The sequence below is a fragment of the Acanthochromis polyacanthus genome, chromosome 6, assembly GCF_021347895.1.
Source record: "Acanthochromis polyacanthus isolate Apoly-LR-REF ecotype Palm Island chromosome 6, KAUST_Apoly_ChrSc, whole genome shotgun sequence".
NCBI lineage: Eukaryota > Metazoa > Chordata > Actinopteri > Pomacentridae > Acanthochromis > Acanthochromis polyacanthus.
The window spans coordinates 32318980-32333067 of NC_067118.1; the positions used below are offsets into that span (position 1 = coordinate 32318980).

At 38.4% G+C, this 14088-nt stretch overlaps 2 protein-coding genes across 3 annotated transcripts; both read right to left on the minus strand.

Annotated features, from left to right (window-relative positions):
* Nucleotides 1-305: 305 nt before the first annotated feature.
* On the minus strand, nt 306-4197 carry kctd6b (potassium channel tetramerization domain containing 6b). 2 transcript variants are annotated; one of them, XM_022201583.2, is made up of 3 exons: nt 4042-4197; nt 2274-2360; nt 306-1908 (listed from the first exon to the last, which is right to left on the minus strand). In XM_022201583.2, exons 2-3 carry the CDS (start codon nt 2298-2300, stop codon nt 1222-1224), a joined length of 714 nt encoding a protein of 237 aa, XP_022057275.1. In that variant the 5' UTR covers nt 2301-2360; nt 4042-4197; the 3' UTR covers nt 306-1221. The 2 variants fall into 2 exon arrangements, with proteins under 2 accessions (XP_022057275.1, XP_051805127.1); XM_051949167.1 differs by lacking the exon at nt 2274-2360 and having other exon boundaries at nt 4042-4181.
* Nucleotides 4198-4323: 126 nt separating this feature from the next.
* Nucleotides 4324-10617, minus strand: abhd6b (abhydrolase domain containing 6, acylglycerol lipase b). The gene is made up of 8 exons (XM_022201582.2): nt 9737-10617; nt 8341-8497; nt 6671-6784; nt 6446-6578; nt 5223-5380; nt 5028-5082; nt 4831-4931; nt 4324-4637 (listed from the first exon to the last, which is right to left on the minus strand). Exons 1-8 carry the CDS (start codon nt 9859-9861, stop codon nt 4458-4460), a joined length of 1023 nt encoding a protein of 340 aa, XP_022057274.1. The 5' UTR covers nt 9862-10617; the 3' UTR covers nt 4324-4457.
* Nucleotides 10618-14088: the final 3471 nt, after the last annotated feature.

Here is a 14088-nt window from a genome sequence, read left to right on the forward strand (position 1 = left end):
ACTAAAATTATATGACAATGCAGTTTAACACAGAAAATTTGTACAATGTATTAAATGAAGCCTCACAAACACATTATTTACACCCAGGGAATTGCTATAAACTTAAATATCATGTTTTTAGAATTTGTCACTACATGCTTGTGAAATATACCATCTCCTCCAAGTGGCTTTAAAAAAAAATTGGACTGAAGTGTTTGTGACTGGAAGTGGTCGGATGTTTGAACAGCTGATGCACCATCTGTGGCTGCAGTGCAAAATATCAGAGTTAAAATGCAAAGTGCTCCCACAAAGCGAAATTAATGAAATCAAATACACAAATGGGTTTATTTTTGGCTGGGATGACCAAACACATCACTGTTGATATGAGCTCTAAAACGAAACCGTATGACATTGTAAAGCACACACAGCAGATACATACAGTTTACATACACAAGACGCTGGGACACATGCAACAACTACTAGGGGCTAGAAATAGTACCATACAAGGGGATAATACAGACCTAAGAGACTAATTTTAAGATCTACTCTAAACTCACCAGAAAACTACTAGGCTAAACATAATCATAAGCTGCTATGATTATTATAAAAAGTAAACTCCCGACATCTTAGAGGTCTTGTTCAGTGTCATGAGCTCAAAATTTGACCTAACTTGTGACCAAGACAGCTTTTACAATCTCCCTCTTTTTCACGGTTTCCTATAAAATTGTGGTTAAAACTTATATTATTATTAAGATCTGATACCACATGTAGGATCCAATCATATGTACTTCTATCACTTTATTATGGATTTCTTAACCACAATTATTCCTATAAAAATCTTTCTACCCACATGTGAGCATCGCTATGATAATACAGTGTCCTTAACCAGATAACTGTATTACCTTCATGGCCTTTCTGCCTCTTATGAAATGCTGTTTGTAGTTTTCAGACCTTACAATCAAAGATGCATCCCTTTTCAAGAAATGTCTAATATGTACTTTGTAGTACTAATGAGAAAGTATTGTGCTTGAACAGGCGAATGAATCAAGAATTCACATTTTCATTGTTTTTTGCCGTCTGGACTTTCGGCTTTGTGCACTATTCCACATTGGCTGAAGCAAGAAAAAAAATCATTGTTAGTGATACATGAATGAAACAGAGGTCGATTTTGTTTGTTTTCGTCATCAGGACTTGTGTAATATGAAGACAAATTTAACAGCAGTGCCACCGCTGTGCTGGGACTCAGTCTTCAACTTTGTGAGCTGGTCTACAGAAAGTCCAGTGATGCTCCACCGTGTTCTCGTTTGCACGCTCGCTCATGTGATGCACACGCGTGTTCCGAATGGTGAAACCTTGTTTCATTATATAGTCCATGAGGTGAACCCTTAGGGACACCTCTTGATGATAGTCACACGGTCCGAAGGTGAACGACACCTGGCAGTCTCTGGTGTCCATCATGTGTTTGTTCCACTTCGTGAAGTTGTTGGAAATACCTTCCAGAAGGCCGTGAACCTTCGTGGTTATGGTTAGCTGTGTGATGATGACAGCAACCGGGTTTGAATATTTTGACAGTTTCCGAGTGCTAGAGAGCTCCACGACTTGCTCGAAGATGTCGGGAGGGTACAGCGGCTTGGGATCGTTAAGGCACTGGATCAGAGGTTCGATCTGGTAGAAATCTGCCTCTTTCCTCAGGAGGTCTGTCTCTGTGAAGTCCACAGGAAGCGTAAGCTCAGATGTCCGCAGGAAGTTCAGGATGTACCGGAAAAGCGTTCCATCGCGATCGATGAAATAATTCCCTTGGGAATCACGAGTTGTTGGGAAATCTCCCCGGAACATGGCGCCCAGCATGGAGTCTGGATAGCGCTGCAGGGTGGATAGACTGGTGGTGTACAGGTGGCCTCCCACGTTTAACGTAACAGGAGTAGTCATCTAGAGAGGGGAACGGACAGTTTGTCAAGTTAAAGTAGGTGATAACGTGAACAGCGAGAATATCAAGTGGGAAGTGCACACCTAGCTGAAGTTACTGAAATGTAACACAACAACCCTGCATTAAATATTATTTGTGGTGCTGTGCTAATGAATTGTATTGCATCAGTACACTCAACACAAAGTAAAGCCTCTCAATGTGACATCAGCATCACTCTAAAAAAATATGGAACATTCTGGCTTCTATTAAAGCAGGATTTACTGCCTCGTTTTTGACTGCATTAGATTCAGTTTAATCTAACCTAAACTGGAAATGGAGTGAGTTTCAGCAACGTCTGACATCGCTCTGATTTCTAGCCATCTCTTACCCTATGGCCCCAGTCTCCATTATCCATTTGTAGAAGAATACCCACTTGGTCAGAACCAAAGTAGAGGCAACAGATAAGTATATTCACCTGGAAAAAAAACAGTCACATTTACATGAGCTGTAACAGAGTTTCAATATGCAGAATAAGACAGACACGGTCATGTAGCCATAGTCAAATACTGCACTTTTATTACAGATAAGAGCTTGCATCATCTCTGTGAGCTTGTGTTAGATTACTTGAACCTGGGGGCTGCTTTGTGTGTACATTAACACGCTGTATTCAACAGTAACAGTGATGCCATTTACAATCACACAATGTGAGTTAGAATATTTTGAAATTTGCTGAGGATTCATGGTTCTGTTAAATCAGCCTGTAGATGTTGGTGTCAAATGGGGATCTTTAGATCATATTGCTTGATCTGCATCAGCAAATGAGTAGATTTGAACATTTATATTTCTATAACAACTGCCAAACTCCACAAGGGGGGCCTCTAGCCTTATTGTGAACCACACAAAACAAACTTTGTAAATCAGGCAAACAACAAATGGATCAGGAAATCACCTAAATGAAGAAACGCACAAAATGAAAACAAATTAAAAAATTCTAAAATTCCTAAAGTAATACCCATGAAAGATTTTGTTTTTGACTGACCAACTGCTTTTCAACCAGAAATGAATATCTCTTTTTAGAGGGAAACCTCTTGACAGGTTTATAGACTGTTGAAGCTCTATGGAGAACAGCTTTTGGAAATAGTGCTATCAGATGACCAGCACTCAATACATGTATATTATGTCAGTTAAAAAATAAATTTTGAACTAAAAAAAAGTTTGGTGATGCACCTCAAACTTGTAAGCCAAGAAAGAACACAGAAGAACCAATGTGGTTGTTTAGTTTTGTTCATTTTGAGATTAACTGAATTGTTACTCAGTACTTACCAGTACTGACAGGTGTGACCAGACAAGTTCAATCATAAAAAGAGAGGAAAAAAAAAAAAAAAACTTAAAAAACAGAAAATTTCCTGTCCCATCCTGGAAGTAGTGTGATAATCGGCTGAGAATTAAGCAGTACATTAATCATTTAACAGCTAGTAATTTGGCTCTGGTGACTTGATGTTCCATCTGTTGGCAAAATGAGAGCAGTGGTGGAAGTAGGAAGAGTCTTAATGCCAAACACTGGGTTTGGCCAACGTTCACCTCATCTAGTATGGTAAGACAATGGTTCAGAGTAGCTACTAGATGACACTGCTTGGTCAAAAACTATTTCCAAGTTCAATAATAAACTATGAAACCCAGCTGTGATGATTAATTTGAACTCAAACCCCGTCTAATTCACATTTTGTTACTTATTCTGCTGTATAGCAACACTTCAACTATTTCTACTGGTTTGGTGAACGCGTGTGAAGCCAACAAACCAATATTTCCTTTTTAGCTAATATTCGGAGCAGCCATCCAACCACAGTCCATTTTACTGCGATGAAAACGAAGAAAGATGGCTAACGAAACAACAAACTGCACCTTAAAGTTCAATGGTGGTGTTATTAAGTTGCAAATCCAGCATGGGTACACTGAAGTATGTAGCGTCCAATATAAGTGGTACACTGGAAATGTGTAACGTTTAGCCGGCTAACCTAGCTAATAGCTAGTGTCCAGCTAACAAGCTAACGCAGCTAGCAGTCCATGAGCCACTAGCTGCGGTTACTACTAAGGTTAACACCGGGACCTGAATGAGACTAACCGGGAGTTAAATGGACGCTAAAACGAGGGCTTACCGGCTCTTTTTGGCGTCTACTCGTGCTTTTTGTCCAGTATCAGCGGCCTGCGATTGGTATTTAACGGTGTAGCCAGATAGTCATTGATGTCTGCCGCTGGTTCACCGGACAGCTGTGCTCGGCTCCAGGCTGCAGCAAAACTGCGCACACAGGGAAGGGGGAGGGAGGAGGTCCTGCTGCAAACACAGGCACCTCTGCATGAACACATCCACACGTCTGCACACACAAACAAATGAGTGCACGGGGCTTTTTATTAGCACGATACATTACAAATGAAATATGATTTATGACATGTAAAGAAATGAAAATACATTACAATTCTTTTCTATTGCATTCATTGATGTGTGTGCATCTGTCTACAAAAAAAAACACATCAAGCATTGGAATAGAGGGGGAGCTGATTGACAGTCTTTGGTTCAGGAAGATTTCTTTGTGCCACTTCTGGCATTCTGCTGCAGGATGATGAACTCCAGGATGAGTTTGGCTGTCCGACAAGGCCTCTCCATCACCACAGAGTGGCCGCAGTTCTCCAGCAGGTCCACCCTGCATCCAGGCAGCACCTCTGCAATGACTGTAGCTCCAGAGACGTCCACCACCTGGATGGAACCATCATTATTATCAGATCTTTGAAGGAGACTGAAGTTTATTTATTTAGACATGATCCACAAGAGAAACGTAAGCCACCTAAGGAATCGAAGGATTAGTTTAGAGGCAAAAGCTGCATAGTAATCACTTATGTATTTATGCACCCTTTGCTGAGTCACCGTATTAGTGGGCCATCATAATTACCTGGTCTTGTTTGCCCCATATCAATTGTAAAGGTGCAGTTATCAGATGCAGGTGATCCTGTAAGGCGTATCTTGAATTCTCACCAACAATCTCCATAAATACTGATTTTGGAAAAAGAGAAAATTAAGTGTTTTTTCTTCTCAGAATGAAGTATAGTACAGTTAAAGTTAAAATATTTCAGAACAAAATGAACTAACCCTCTTGGTAAAATGTGTTGTGAGGCTGCCGGACATCTACCAATCCTTGAAGAATCTAAACAGTACAAATGTATGTTTAACATCCACGAAATATGGCAAACCTTCATACCACGGTGGATGTGATCTGTGACTATTTTAGTGACTTTGACACATGATCATGACCCATTATGAGCAATTACAAAATGAAGTTCTGACCTGCTGAGGAATTTTAAAGCGAACGTGGGAACACAGCCTGAACATGTCCTCCATCTCTTCGGGTGTCGTGGGAATCAGCGGTATGTTCAGTGTGTAATTGCTGTGCTCCAGATCCTGCAGATGATTGTCAAATTTGGTCTCACATGGATGTCTTATACCTGGAAGATAAAACCAGCATTTGATTAGAAACTGATGACGCATGGCTATGTTCTGTTTGGAACAATAAATAGAGGAAAATCATTAGTTGCTAATGGAAGATGAAGTAAATGAGAGTGCTGAATTCTTTGCAATCAGTAAAGGCAAACTTGTAATTAAACTCAGTGTCAGAAATTGCAAATGACAATAGGCAATAAGTTAATTTGTGCTCCATAAAATCATTTTGCTTTTAAAGAGGCAATAGTAAACAGACAGACGGACAGACAAACCAACACTGATCGTCACATATCTCCGCAACATTCCTTGGCGGATTAAAGATTGAAAGTATCCTTTTTTTGTTTTACTATGGTCACACTGTTAAATAACATCAGGTCTGAAAGTATAAGAAAGAAAATATTACGTGGTTGACATTGATTAAAGTGCACATGATTAAAGTCAGAGAAACTAAAATTAATATTAATCTGGATCACATTCAGTTTTCTCCCACACCTTTCGATGTCCAGCGACCATACAAAGGACAAAGTGATGTATAGAAAATGGATGGACGGGTCTTTTAACATAAAAATGAGACGACATCTTCATGAAAGACTGCAGATTAGAATTTACCTATTTTATCTATTTCACACTCATGTTTATTTTCAGATTTTTATTTTTACTCAGAAGATACTCATCTATTCAGGGTTAAAAACAGTAAAACTAGCTGTAATAGATGCAGCCTATTTGATAGCTTATTGCACAGAAAAGTGCTTTTAAAGATGTTTCTCAAACTCATAGCCAGGAAAACCAACTCTGGCATCAGCTGGGGGTTTTCTGAAACTGAAAAAGAGCTCCCTCAAGAGCCACAAAACACGTGAGTGTCTGAAGTTATAAAAATATTTACTAATTTCTGTATCCAGCCTCTCTTTGGACAAAATACAAAAGCAAGCAGGATGTTTCACACGCACACAGCTAAATTTCCATCGCTGACTTCATCTGTATTTGCTTTTTGTCTCTAAAAGGGAGTAAACAGACTCATGCCCACAACTTAACACACTCTCTCTCACACACACACACACACGGTTACTGACCATCTGGACAAATCAGAGTCATGCTACAGATTTCTGAGGGGTAACAGGCAGCGTAAACTCCAGCTACGTTTCCACCCATCGAGGTTCCAACCAGATGAAACTGTTTCCTGTTTAGATGAATTGTTTCCACAAACTGAGAAGCGACACAAAAACAGATTTTCAGTGGAATCATTGAGACACCTGACAAATGCACTTATTTATTCCAAAGCTCTCTCTCCAGTGTACCTGATGGATCCTCGTGACCTGCCCCTGAATGGAATAATCCTCTGTGTTGGTGCGAGTCGTCCCCTCATGGCCGGGCATGTCCACACACACAATGTGCAGATGTTTAGGGAGATACTAGAGCAGCAATACAAGAAAAAAAAAATGCAGCTAAATGTCATTAATATGCTGAATATATGGATGTCAAGGAGGAATGTTATGGGGAAACTTAACATGTAATTCTAGACTTAAATCACCATTAAATGTTTAAATTTGAATAGCGCTGAAGTATTTTACTATTATTGAGAAAGATCTGAATGAATTTAGGTGGTTTGAACTCATCTGGCAGTGATTGGACAGACAGTAAACTGACAGCTCATTTGAACTTTAAATGTTGAATTTTGGTGCATAAATTTCACAGATGCACTCTTTTCACCCCACCTACATTTTGAGAAAAAAACAAACAAAAAGAAAACAGTTGAATTTGAATCACTTGATTATACATTAGTTTCTTTAATTTTCACTTTAATATTTGAATTTGTGAATCCTTAAAAAAACATGCAAACAAAAATCAGGTTCGAATCAGGTTTTGTTGGCTGGCTCCTCTTGAATGTATTGAACTGATGTACAAAAGTTTAAAAAAAAAAGTTCAAAATATTCTTCAGCTTAAATTTTTCAATGTTAGAAATTTAGTTATGTTTAGATTTCAACATGAAATATTCATTATTGAATACATTTTTACAATTAACTTTTAAAAACGGAATTATAGTTGGTTATTATAGTTAATTATTTGCATTCTTATTGAGTCCCTATGATTCCATATTGAGACTGTATGTCCCCAAAATGATTTTAGATGCACGAGTGATTGGACCCTACACTTTTCCATAAGTAGGTCACAAATGAACTGTATAAGAATCAATGTGGGGTTTTTTTTCTTTTTTGCCATTTTTCTCATTTTGGTTAAGAATAATCATTTGTATTATTGTTTTATTATATTTTTTCCCCACAGAAGAAAGATTTCATGTTTGAAATCTGTTTATTTTTCCCTTTGTAACAGATTTTGAACCTTCTGATAATTGAAAAAGAAGCAGATTAAACAAGACAGTAGTAGAGAAATGTCAACATCCATTTTGTTGACATTTTTCCACTCCTTTCCTCCAACTTTGTGCACTGCATCACCTCTTGTATGATATTATCGGCGATAAAGAGCTTGGAGTAGTAATAGAAATATTACAATTTCTTTAAAAGTATAAAAATTTACTTAAATATAAATGGAATGATATCAAAACATGTTTTTTGAGGAATACCTGGAATATTAAATGATAAAAACTTTTCATTATGAAGATATTGCAAAAAAAAAAAAAAAAAAAGATCTCACCGGGTCATTTTTGACCCTCTTATACATCCAAGTGTTAATAAAACTTGGTTACATTATGGGGATTTGTTCATTCAAATAGTTTTTTTAAACATGATTTAAAGACCTGTGAGTCTGTTTGCTGTCTCTGATCCTTAGTAGAAGTTCAGTCGCTTCCTGAAGCACTTAGGATTACCATAAATTGGATAAATGGCAGTTACTTCTTTGTATTATGTTAAGTTTAAGGTTCAATAGAGATATATTCCTTGAGATTAAATCATCTGAATGTTAGTCCTATTAGTCTATATCAATAAGCTGTTATCTGTCATGCTTTCCAAACCTTGACAACAGTGAGCCACATGTCTTTATGAGCCGAGAAGCCATGCAGCATTAAGATGGAAGGTCTCAACCCAGGCTTCCCTCTGTACGAGTAGCAGAAGCGATAACCTCCACAGTCTGCATAGCGAACCTGCAGGCCCAGAGTCCTCCTCCAGTACCTGCAGAGGAGCACATTTGATCTGAGTTTAACCACAGAGACATGACTGCAGAGAAACCTTTGGTCACTGCCTAAATGCATCAAGCGTTTCTAGTTGAAGCAAATTTGTGATTTTAGGCTGAAGCTGACCAGCAGTTTCTCACACTATATACAGACATGAGCCTTTTTAAGGCATAGGCTCTAATTTTTCAGGTCAGCCCTCACACAACGTTCACATGTCCATATGTACATAAAAAGAATTAGTGGTCACTGTACTTGCAAAAAAGAGATCCTTGTTAACAGAATTGGGGGCCAAAATCCTCAGTCCTTAAGCATTTTTTTGTAATAAATAAAGCTTTTTATGAGGCACCTGACATCAGTCTCTTCACAATAAAAGAATTATAAAGTAAATTAAGGCACAGCATGGAAAAACAATAGAGCTAAACATTAGATGCAAAGAAATGACAATTGTGACCTTGATTCAGACCTTACCTCACCCTAACATGGGTTTTTGACAGGCAGATTATGTAGGAGGAAGATATGCCAGGACTCTGCACTGGTCAAGGATAGATATTGTCTATTCTGATGTGACGAAGCAGACGAGTTGTCTCCATATTGGTTTGTAGGCTAAATATAGCCCCTCTCCCAACTACAATATATACCTGAAGATCAGAGCGAATCCTCAGAACTGATGCTGGCATGTACTGCTGCTCTGTCAGTGTCACTTCTCTTGATATCAGTAAACCTTTCTCGCAACCCAAGTCTGCCTCCTCATCCTCTCTCAACTTCGCTGAACTTCCACAACATTAACCATCACTTTTACTGACACCACCGCATTTCCCTGATCTGAATACTCTGCACAAATAAAGCTGATCTGCTCAAAGAATACCAGAAAACATTTCCATAAGCTGTTCTACAGGACCTGGAAGTTAGCTCTTTGTGTTTCCGGCTATCTCTGGTAGTGAAAAGAATATAACTCTGGAAGAAACTCAATCAATATGTGCTACCCAGCCTGCCGAAGCTTTGACTTATTATTACACATTGAACAGAAAAACGACTACAGGTATCGTCTCTCATCAGGTGCTTCGAAAAAAAACCCTCTGCAGCTGGAAAAGACAGGATGAAAAATTAGACTTCTGTAAAGTAGTACAGTATGAGAGTATTAGTCCATTGATTAAACTTCTTAAAGCTTTAATGAAAGTAAACTGGATAGTAAAATGTTATCCAAGGTGTTTGGTACAGAATGATTGAAGAACCTTACCAGTAATAGACTTTAATGAGTGCAGAGGGCCAGAGAAGGAAGGACGCCAGAAAGGCCAAGATGGGAATAGCCAGTGTTCCCCCAGCAATGAAGAACAGATTCATCACATCTAGATCAGCTGCCATGGCTCAGCTAACAAAGCAATTATGCACACACACATTACAAATCCGTGGGATATTCCAGATGCATCAAAACTTTTATTGAGATACTAAATCAAATCTCTCCCAATAACATAGAGAAGAACAGCTGACAAACTGTGTCTTCAATAATGTGCATTTTGAAAAGAAATGATGACAAATTAAAGCCAGTTTACTCCTTCCACATGCATTTCCAAAAATATAAAAACTTACTTTTCAGATGAGTTTCCCCTCCTTGTTTCTTCTTTCACAGGCTGGCACATGAGACTGCTGGTTAGCTGTGATCCTGTTCTTAGTTTACAACATGCAAATGCCACAATTTTCCTTCCCTGATATTTTTTGATGAGAATAAATGGTATAAACAGCTAACGTATCTTAACTTATCTTAACATTTGAAATAAAAACTGCCACTATGCAGGGTGCAGTTAGTCTGTCAGATTGTGGTTGCTCCGGATAAAATCATTGATCATTACTCGTCACTGGGGAAAACCGGGCCATGACACGACTCAGTCAATGCTTTAAAGTGAACGCACAGACCAAGCTTCACTTCTGACTGATAGCACATGGTCTGTAGTACTGTACACAGTCATTGTTGGAGATCTGTTTTCTGGCCCAAGGTGTAGAGATAGTGACTCTTGGAAAACAAGAACATAATTCAGCAGCTCACTTTTCCAAAAGCAGCAACAGAAACAATCTTTACACTCCAGGAGGTACGGGCCAAAAATCACTGACCTGATTATACAGATACACTCATGACCTGAGGACGAATACATCATAGTGTAAAACTGTATTAGAGCTGTAGTTACTAGTTTGATAACTGAATAGTCAATTATTTAGACAATTAAATAACCTTGAAGGTCAATTTTCAGTGGAAAAAAATACCATACATTTGATTTGTCCAGATTTTAAAGTATAAGAACTTGCTGCTTTTTTGGTCTTAAGTTGCTATCAGATGAATATAGTAGGATTTGGGATGTTTTTTGGACAAAACATGACTTTTGATGTCACTGGAGCACCACGATAATACGGGCAGCATATTTTTTCTGACTAATCAAGAAAATAACTAAGTAATTAAAAAGTTAACTGCTGACAGTGTTTTTTTTACAGTACATTCTCACCAACTGCACTGTGCACATTTTTTAAAATCACTATTCACTACAATGTTCACATTAAAAAGGCGTTTCATGTTTGATAGCTATCAGAATAAAATGTTTTAAATCACAATTTTGACTCTTTTCTCTCACTAAATAAGGATTAGGGTTCTAAATACTACTTTAAATGTCTGATGAACAAAACAGAACACACTTGGGGTGGAAATCTGCACCACTCAATTCATTTTAATTTTATTTATATAGCACCAAATCACAGTATAAATAAACTTTTCAGGAACTCTACAGAGTGAGATCAAGACCTCATGATTTAATACTACAGAGAGAAACCCACTAATTCCCTTTGACACACTTGGCAATAGTAGGAAGAAAGAAAAACTTCCTTTTGCAAAAAGAAACCTCCAGTAGAACCAGGCTCAAAGGGACCATCTACTTCAGCTGTTAAGGGTGAGGGGAGAGAGACAGCATGAGCAGATAGAAACAGACATCAAGAAGAGTGTTGACTGGACAGATTAATGGAGTCAGCAACATGACAGAAAGGACAAAAAAAACACACAAAATCACTATCAAGAGTATTATTAGTGATCATGACAAAATACTGTAAAATTGTGAAGGCCAGAAGAGTATTCTTTGTCTCTCTACAACTTAAATTATAGAGTGAAATATGAAATAACTCAGCATCTGACTGAGAACCATCTGTCAGTCACTGGGTGTGTTTTCTATCTTCAGCAAGTCTGAAAATCTCAGGAGTGAATCAGGCTGATGAAAGCCAAGCGAGAGAGCTTTCACACACATCAGTTTACAAGCTCAGGGCCAAAACTTACCACTGGGTGTCATGATCGAGGCAGACTGAAGAGCGTCCCAGTTACTTCACAGACTGCAAGACATCATCAGTCATCCGATTCTGATTCAGTTACGAAGCTTTGAGGGATTGTGGTGCAGTCTTCTGATCCAGCTTTGGTGTACAGGTTTCTACCTCTGTCTCAGATGATCTTTGCAGGAATATTGAAGGGGTTTCTTTGACTGATTGGAAGAAACAGAGTTTGTGAATTCATAGATCCTCAAACATACTGCATGTCTGACATGATATTGACCCGGTAGATCTCCTGGCTGGGTAAAATAAAATAATTGTTGCTATTTAATTGTCCATATCAGTGTTATGGATGGATTGGCCCATTTATGTGACACATACTGCTTAGAGTATCACAACTGCTAACAGAAAATATGAACATGGAATGACTCAGCTACATGTGCTAAGTTATAATCTTCAAGATTTTTATTGTCAAACCCCACCAAGGCAAATATTAGCCAAACTCCTAAATATTTCTCTGCTATTTTCAGCTGAGTTTAATGTTTTACAGAGAAGTGGGAAAGCACACATTCTTGCAGCTAATAGAGAAACTAAATATCCAAAGCAGCCCTGGTGTCATTTTTTTTTAAATGAGTCACAATCTGTATGCGTAAAAAAAATGAAAAGATTTAAGTTTCAAGTGCTATGAAAAGCACACTTAATTACTTTTTTTTTTAACAATAAATACCCTGGATTATAGATATGACAAAAAAATCTGGCATACTGACTGTATTATAGCTTTGGAAACCTGTTTAATTACTGTAGCTACTCACAAAAATGTAAATTAGAGGTTTTTGAAGTTCATCACTACACGGTGAAAACGCCATGTAATGCAGAGTATGGCTTCCATTCTGCTGCATCTCTGGTCCACTACAGATGACCTACATGCAAACTAGAGCAGAACAAATGGACACGGCAACTGTGCAGGAAGGCTGGCCTTGCATGGGAATGATTCTCATGTTTGGGTTTATATAGGATGGAAGGGCTGTCCTCAATCTGCTCCCATGTCACATACACAGAGTATTACATCATCCTGGTCACCACATTATATCCTCAGATGGATGCTTGACACAGCAAAGCCAGTAGAACAAACTAGTGTGGCAGCACAGCAGTGTGAATCAGGTGTGTCATGATAGATGACTCATCCCTCCAGGGTCAGCGATTTCCTCCGGAGAAACGTCAGAATTGGAGATGTGCGCTGCAACTTTCTTCCCAAAGCAGCCGTTGGTGTGGTCAGCCTGCTTAAAGGCACAGACTGCAAATACTGTTTAGCTCTGTAAACCTCCAGCAGAAAGGTCAGCACAGCCATGGATGGACCTGGGTCAGAGCCCCTGCTGGAAGTCATCAGTAACATTTCTTGATGGAAATTCAATCAAACAACTTGAAAGAGATGTAGAATGACCAAAAGGAGACACACAATAACTAAGGAAGTTGTTCTGCTCAAAAGGAGGAGGAGGAGGTCTTTTACGTGTGCTTATGTCATTTCTGATTCCCCTTAAAAGTTCACTGCAGCAATTCATGCACTCACATAAAGCTTGGGTTAGAGGGGACAGATTAAAAAAAACAACAAAAAACTGTCAAATCACAAATTCTGCAGGAGTTGATTTGTGGTTGGAACACGATTCAAACTCAACTAGATCCATTCTGGGAAGTTCTGCAATGAAATCAACAGCTGCTAACTCTCGAAAGAATCCTGGACTAGCATTAGAATATGTTGCTAACTTAATATTTCAGCAGATAGAAGCTTCATCAAAACAATCTTTCTGCTTAGACTCACTCCAGACATGTACCAACAAGTATAGGGAACGTTGTTGCGTGCAACTCGGTTCTCTTTTTATCCACTTTAAAAATAAATCGAATCAAAAAGCGGCACACTTACCAATTCAGCTACTGATCTGTGTCTGAGAAAGCTTACTTTAAGTTTGGAAACACTACTTCCAAGCTCCAAAATCACAAAAAAAAAAAAAAAAAAAACTCTTGTTATAGCGTTTATGCCCACTAAATAACTATATCTCTTACAACTCCTTATGCTCCAATTATAACACAGGCTTTGTGTTACAGATTTACAGTCTTAAGCTCAAGGAGAGTTAATCTTGATGACATCACCATTGTTATTTTGGGGAACTTTAGAAAGCAGAAAACACAACAATCAAAAGAGGACCCTCTTGTTTGAAAATTATTGGAATGCTCCTTTAACCATTAAATGAGAAATACTATTACTAAAGGGCTAGATACCTGAGTAAATGATGCAATGAC

Bases quoted from the DNA above. Each gene is read 5' to 3' on its own strand.
- kctd6b (XM_022201583.2), bottom strand. From the start codon at position 2,300: ATGGATAATGGAGACTGGGGCCATAGG. The intron at 1,909-2,273 runs GTAAGAGATGGC...TCCCCTCTCTAG, and splicing joins ATGGAGACTGGGGCCATAGG to ATGACTACTCCTGTTACGTT.
- abhd6b (XM_022201582.2), bottom strand. From the start codon at position 9,861: ATGGCAGCTGATCTAGATGTGATGAATCTGTTCTTCATTGCTGGGGGA. The intron at 6,785-8,340 runs GTTTGGAAAGCA...TTGCTGCTCTAG, and splicing joins TGTGGCTCACTGTTGTCAAG to TATCTCCCTAAACATCTGCA. The intron at 4,932-5,027 runs GTTAGTTCATTT...TTCCAAAATCAG, and splicing joins CAACACATTTTACCAAGAGG to TATTTATGGAGATTGTTGGT.